The 6,847-nt window shown below is 35.2% G+C and overlaps 1 protein-coding gene across 1 annotated transcript; it reads right to left on the bottom strand.

The window, feature by feature from the left end:
• Positions 1–2,966: 2,966 nt before the first annotated feature.
• On the bottom strand, positions 2,967–3,849 carry LOC116174226. The gene is made up of 2 exons (XM_031492119.1): positions 3,682–3,849; positions 2,967–3,621 (listed from the first exon to the last, which is right to left on the bottom strand). The coding sequence occupies exons 1-2, from the start codon at positions 3,736–3,738 to the stop codon at positions 3,250–3,252; spliced, it is 429 nt and encodes a 142-aa protein (XP_031347979.1). The 5' UTR covers positions 3,739–3,849; the 3' UTR covers positions 2,967–3,249.
• Positions 3,850–6,847: the final 2,998 nt, after the last annotated feature.

The raw sequence follows: 6,847 nt of genomic DNA, 5'->3' as shown, positions 1-6,847 counted from the left end.
ACTCTGATTTTACTTACACTACCTGTGTCGTTGCTGAAGAATTTGCTTATCGAGACCCGATTTGATCTACATTACCTACGATTACTTTTGTGTGGCTCCGAGAATTCATTTGTATTAGTTTAACTACGTTTCTTTTCCTTTATATTAATTGATTGAAATTCCCGAGACCCTGTCCGAAGCCGGTATCTACAAGTTGATTAGTTACGTTAATTGTTCTACTCCCAAGAATCGGCCCATATTATCTTGGTTACGTTTTGAATTGATTGGACCAATAGAAATTTAATTATTTGTGCATCGTGTGAAGTACTTTTCTTGAATTTAACGTGTCACATTTATGCTTTTATACCCCGAAGATTGTAAGAAAAATTGATCTTCTGAATTTGCTGGTATAAAGGCATTCGAATTAATGATTCTTATTGAGTATTTTTTTTTTTTTTTTTTTAGGTATGGCTTCGACTACTTGGGTCTTCTCGCCATTCATACACATACCTTCCAAGTAAAAAGTAAGTATTTTAGAACTTTATATTTTTATACATTGCTGTATATCCCTATTGCTTTCAGGAACTTTAGCACATTCTTCAAGTTTGGTATTTCGTTAAGGTTGCTTCTAACATCTTCCTTTAGGTTAAACCTATCACGCTGATTTACATACTTAACACAATCACAGATTACATGCTTCACAGAGAGATCAACATTACACGCATTGCATCGCGGCCTGGGATCACCCGTCAAAAGATATTGGTGCGTGACATTTGTGTGGCCTATTCTTAACCGATGTATCTTTATTTGTTCATCTCTACGAAAATCTTTCAGGTATAGTTTTTCCTTCACCGATAGTTTAACATGTGATAGGGATGTACTTTGTCTTTCCCATTTACCTTGCCAGATTCCTATTATTTTTTGTTTAAGGTGACATTGTACGTCCGTCATTTTGACATGCTCCTCATCAATTCGTGGACCTGTTATTGCAATTTTCGCTGCTCTATCAGCCATTTCATTTCCATTAATGCCAGAATGTCCAGGTACCCAAACAAAAACAGGTCTGACATTATGCTCACTCAGGTCCACCAAACAACATAAACGAGCCAGAGGATCTCTCGTGTATATATCTTTTACAGCATTTATGGCATTTAAGGAGTCTCTAACTATCAAATATGTTTTATTTGTAGGTTCTACGGGAATGTGTACCAGAGCCTTCCATAATGCAAACTGTTCCGCAGTATACACCGAGGTTATAGGGTTTAGGGCCCAGGAGTGGACCACACCATCAACTACAATGGCGGATCCCGCCCCTTGTTGGTTTTTCGAGCCATCAGTAAAGATAACCGTTTTATTTGTGTAGTGTAGTGTAGTGAGTATTTATTATTACAGTTTCTACATCCGCTTGCCTCCGTGTTAGACGTTAGCATTGCTTACGTAATATTTTATGTGCCGCGCTATTCACTACCCCTTGTTGTTGTCTGTTACAGATTCGCAGAACACACCCTTTCTGAGCTCAACTAGGCTGTTGCGACCTGTATAATTTTGACAAAATACCCTGCAATATACTGACACTTGCAAATGCCTAATTTTTTTACAAATCGAATTATCTTTAAAACTACTAGTTTTTCGGATATTAACCATATAATAAAAAAGACGTACAATTACACGTAGAATTCAAAAATGCATTCTAATTACAGGGGGTTTTATTTAAAAAAATGTACTATTTTGGCGCCCTACTTTCTGAGCGCACCCTGTATAATTCCAAATATTTTTAAAATGTGGATAATATTCAACCATATCATAATACAAAATCTTATCATCAAGGCATTAAGTTACTCCGCGCAATGGTTGACTCCCCCTGTATAATATTACAGTGACCTATTTGTAATATTTTTGAAATCATTGGGTAAATTACCCTCGATTGTGACCTCGATTATTGTTCTTTCCCTATCCAGTTTTTTTATTCCGTTAGCTTTTCAAAACCATATACTATTGAGCTCCTTTTTAAACATTGCGTATCACCGAAATTAACTGGTTGTCAAAATTTCAAAATTATTTTCCAGCTGGATAATGCTTTTGTTAGAATATAAAGGAATAACATGCATTTAGCTCTACGTATTCTTTTCTATGAGGCTTCGTTTTTTAATTGCTTTCGTAAATCGGTAAATCCATAGTCTGGAGAATTAATTGGTACTTTTGGGTTACAGTTTTAAAACATCATTTTACCAAGTCCTAAAATACGAAACTTTTTAGTGCATTTCCACAAAAATTTAAAAAAATGCGCTATTGTGGCCACTTTGTCCGCCCGTTTGTCCGTTCATTTGTCCGTCCGTCTGTCCGTCGGTCTGGCAGTCCCTCTGTTCGTCCGTCCGGCCGCTACTAGATCTTTATCTTAAGAGCTATTGTTCTACTTTTTTCACTATTTGGTTTGTTATGGTGTCGACGCTTGCACCAAGGAAGGAATTTTTTCTGTGGCGCATAAGAAAAAAGTTATGGTAAAAATTCTATGTGTCTTCATGTACCATTAAACTTTTTCCGTTTATTAATGATCCGCGAAATCGTTGTATTGTTGCCTGTCCGTCCGTCTGTCTGTTCGTCCATCTGTCTGTCTGTCCGTGAGCAGTTGTGCACGATAACTTATATTTGTGCAATTCAATTTTCTTTTTTAAGATATTTAAATGAAATTTTGTTTATAGGCACCTCAAATAACGATAAAACTAATGTCGAATAAGTATTTTCCGTCTAAAAGCACGTAAACCAATTATTGCGCATGCCCAGACCCACATTCGTTATTTGTAAACCAACTCTTCTAAAATTTTAGGGAAGGATTTTTCTGATAAACTGAAATAAATTGAAGTAAGTCAAAAATGGATTGTACATATGCAGCGCTAACTTTTTTATTTGTAGTCGGATTTTTACGAAGTTTTAACAGAAGTTGCATCATACAAATCAAATGGGAAGTGAAGGCAAGTGGAAATGCCCTTTTTTTAAATCGTTTACGATTACTTTCTTAACTTGTTTCTAATTTAAGCGACAGTGTATTTTTTATGGTTTCCGATTTCCTCATGCTCCTCATTCATATCTTGGACACACTGTATATAATACCCTATTTCCTTCTTTTACAATACTGTTGCTTCAAGACAGCAGCCGGATTTTAACTTTTCAATTAAAGTATGACGGTTAGGCGTACCTATACGGAAGAAATTGCAATAATACCTTTAATAAGTTAAATTAGTTTTTGGTAACAACGCAGATGATTATTTTACATTAATGGTCCTTTACATCAATTGTGCTCTTCGCAAGACATTGGACGATGCATCTGTACAAGTTAAAAGCCCTATCAGCTATATCTCTGTCGTGTTTGTACAACTCCACACACTTCTTTGCAATCTCTGGCGTGACGCCCTTAAGTTGCCTACACAACTCCTTTTCGAGGAAATTTCCAGTTCCCGCATCTATCATATTTAAGCCTTCAAAGACGCATTTAAAGTACACCTTTAGGTTGTCGTTATTGGAATACAGCGTCTCGGAAACCGATTTGTAGGCAAGAATCGAGTCCACCTTTGAGTACGCCACACACTTACTGAAAAGAGGAGTGAACGTTTCGACCCATTGCACTCGGGTACTTTGCGGGACCACCTGGAAAAACGGAATCAAAGTTTGTAATGTGTTACCTAACTAAACTGCTAATATCCATACTTGAACCACTGCATTGACTGTTAATGCTGAAACCAGTACCAAAACAATCTTAAACATGACGAATTAGGCAAATACAGTAGGTACAATGGCGCAATGACACCTTTATATTGTAAGTTGAAAGTCAATTGTTATGAACCCTAATCTAAAAACGCCATTAGAAAATGTAAACAGTCGATCATTTCCTAATACTTTAAAAGCATTGACCTCAGCAATCGATAGTTACGTGATGCGTGAACTAATTAGTCAATTACGCTTATCACGGAAGTTTTTCCATACAAATATAAATACGTCTGGCGAATTAGCACGAAAAATTCTAAACACCCTCGTCAACCGCAAAAGTTTGTCCTTGATAGTGGAGAATTTTCCAAAATAGATGACTACACACCAACTGCTCCTATTACTTGGTAGTGTTTCCTACATCCGGTTACAAATAATAATTAATTGTGTGATAGCACCAAAAAAAATGACGTTAAGTACGTTCGCAGCCTTTCGTTGGACAGGATAATCGGTACATTCGCAAAAAGATCCTCGCTGCTCAAGGTGTAAACGTCCAGTTTAGGAAAATTCAAATATGCCTAGGTGACTGGAAAAAATGTCAGAGTTTCGGACAAAAATTGCAGTATGAATACTCGTACTTTTGACACATTTTTGTGTGGAAACGTGGTTATGAAAAATCGCGGAGAATCTTTTCACTTGGACACTTGAAAATGTTGCAACCTGACATTTTTCAACATTCCCAATTTATCCAAATTTATTTTTTTTGCGTTTTGAAGACATAAATCGTGAATTCGTGACCAACTAAAAAAGTAACATATAGGTACAGTATTTCTGTCCTGTCATTTGCTATTTATTAGATATAAGGGCAATGAGATAACTACAAACAACTAAAAGTCAATTTTTCAAAATTGACTTTTTAAAAATTTGGTTACTTTGTTCAAAGGAAAGTTGGCTGTGACTGAAATAAAATGGCATATCTACTGTGGTTTTAATACTCTTATGTATTATGTTGTAGACACAACGTCATTAAAGACGTTATTTAGGTCTAAACTAGAAATAATTACGGGACATCTTGTATGCAAGAATATTTAAGTTTATTATGTAAATCTGAGGGATTACAAAGTTGGTTTATTTTACTTCAGTGTCTCAGTGTTCATTTTTGCTCTTAGAAATTTGTTAGATGCATAATTTTTTCATTTTAATTTTATCGCCTTTGTAAATTATTCAATTTACATAAGATGGTTTTTATTTATTTGTTTTCGATAAGGACCATATATCAGGCAAAAGTTAGGTAATATGAAGGAAATGCACATCTGGTGCTGATAAGGAAGACGCATAGAATTGCGCGTTCTGTATTGGAGAAGTGGGGACGGGATCGTGATTGGCGATTTATTTGAAAATTCATATAGAAGAAGTTTATGTTATGGTGTTTTCTGGAGACAACGAAAAAACGGCTGTTGTCGGTTTCGCGACGATGGATGGGCGTGTCCATTTGTTTACGCGAATCTTTTACGGGCAGTCAGCCTGTTTATGAGAAAACGCAATTCCTCGGTTTCGAAATAGGGTGTGCAGAATCAAGTTAACCAATGTGGCTTGAGAAGTTTAACGCGTATCTTCATAATAAATCTTCATAATAGATCAAAGTTTCTACCGTCCGAACAGCTACAGCATTTCTAATAAAATTCAACAAGCCAGTTTTGTTTCTCATCTAATTCTGTGATGTTTTGAAGCTATCAACTTTGTGTGCGAGTTAAGTGTGGCTGGTATCGCAAACCATTTACGCCCAAATTATTTGGATTATTAAGAAAAAAAACTATAAGTAACTTTCAGATCTATTATTTTAATTGTCGACCGAGCTTTGTAAGCTTTTCAAGTGTTTCGGAATAAATTTTTGTCCTTGTCGATCAATTAATTGTGTGTTTATTGAATCTATTGTGCGATCCGGATAGCTTTATGTCAGATTTTTCTATTTGTGCCAGGTGTGAAAATTTGTGTGGTTGATTCTTTCGAATCTTCGGAAGCCGATCGAGGCTACTAAGTCTCTCAAGTTAATAATTTAAAGATAACATTGGCATTTTTCATTCTGACAGGAGCCGGATTCCTACGAGGAAACTAATTACAATTCTAAATTTCAACGTTGATTGGTTTTGAGCTAGCTGGAAAGGTGTTTTGTGGGGGGCATAGTGACCACCTGCCATAGCACACAGAAATATTCTATGTACATACTACGAACCTTTCTACTTTAAGTAATAATAATAATAATGTGTCTTTATTAGAATAACGAGTGGCAATTAGGTATTATTATAACCATGTAATTAACAAGTTTACCCGTTAATCTAATGAGGCGAAGTTCAGATGCTTTGGTACAAAGAACCCGCGCTTCTGCTCTTCCACTTAACCCCTTTAGATTACATTACTTAAAGATAACGATAGTGGAAAATTATAGTTATAGTAGGTGGATGAATAAACAAAAAATTAAAATTTAAATAAAAAATAAAAACATTATGTCTTACTCTAAATGAACCAAAAATCAATATAAGGAAATCAGATATAAATGATGGATGTGTACAAAGAGAAATCAAACAGGAGATGTGATGTCGTACAATTTATATCAAAGAGAATGACATTAATATATAAAAAAAAATTAATTAAAGCTCATGTTTTGTCTATCCAGTGTAATTTTAAATAATTTAGTTTTAAATGAAACCATCCCAAGCATTTTAACATCAGTAGGCAAAAGATTGTGTATTTTTGCAACGTTATAAACATACGATCGTTCGAAAATCTTGGTTCGATGGAGAGGTCGAGTAATTAGTTTATGTAATCTAATGTTAGAGATAAATTGAATCTTCTCGTACAGATACCTAGGCGTACAATTGGTAATAATACTATGAAATAGAGTGGCAGAGTGCAGGTATCTCCTGTTTGCCATGTTTAGCCAGCCGACTTCTTTTATCTTGTGAGATATGCGTTCATATTTTTTTACACCAAAAATTAAACGTAGGCACGAATTTTGAAATTTTTTTGTATTCTATCAGTATCACTTCTGTCAAGGCAAGGACCATACACACAGAGTCGCAGTAATTAAAATTAGATAAAACTAAGGACTCGCACAATAGCACCTTTAGATGATAGCTTAAAGACTGCCGATGGTTAAAAATTAACTTTA

Source organism: Photinus pyralis, unplaced genomic scaffold (assembly GCF_008802855.1).
Source record: "Photinus pyralis isolate 1611_PpyrPB1 unplaced genomic scaffold, Ppyr1.3 Ppyr1.4_LG6, whole genome shotgun sequence".
In the NCBI taxonomy this organism is placed as follows: Eukaryota; Metazoa; Arthropoda; class Insecta; order Coleoptera; family Lampyridae; genus Photinus; species Photinus pyralis.
The sequence above is the reverse complement of the archived record's forward strand: the minus strand, read 5'-3'. Positions and strand labels throughout refer to the sequence as shown.

Bases quoted from the DNA above. Each gene is read 5' to 3' on its own strand.
- LOC116174226 (XM_031492119.1), bottom strand. From the start codon at position 3,738: ATGTTTAAGATTGTTTTGGTACTGGTTTCAGCATTAACAGTCAATGCA. The intron at 3,622-3,681 runs GTATGGATATTA...CCGTTTTTCCAG, and splicing joins CAGTCAATGCAGTGGTTCAA to GTGGTCCCGCAAAGTACCCG.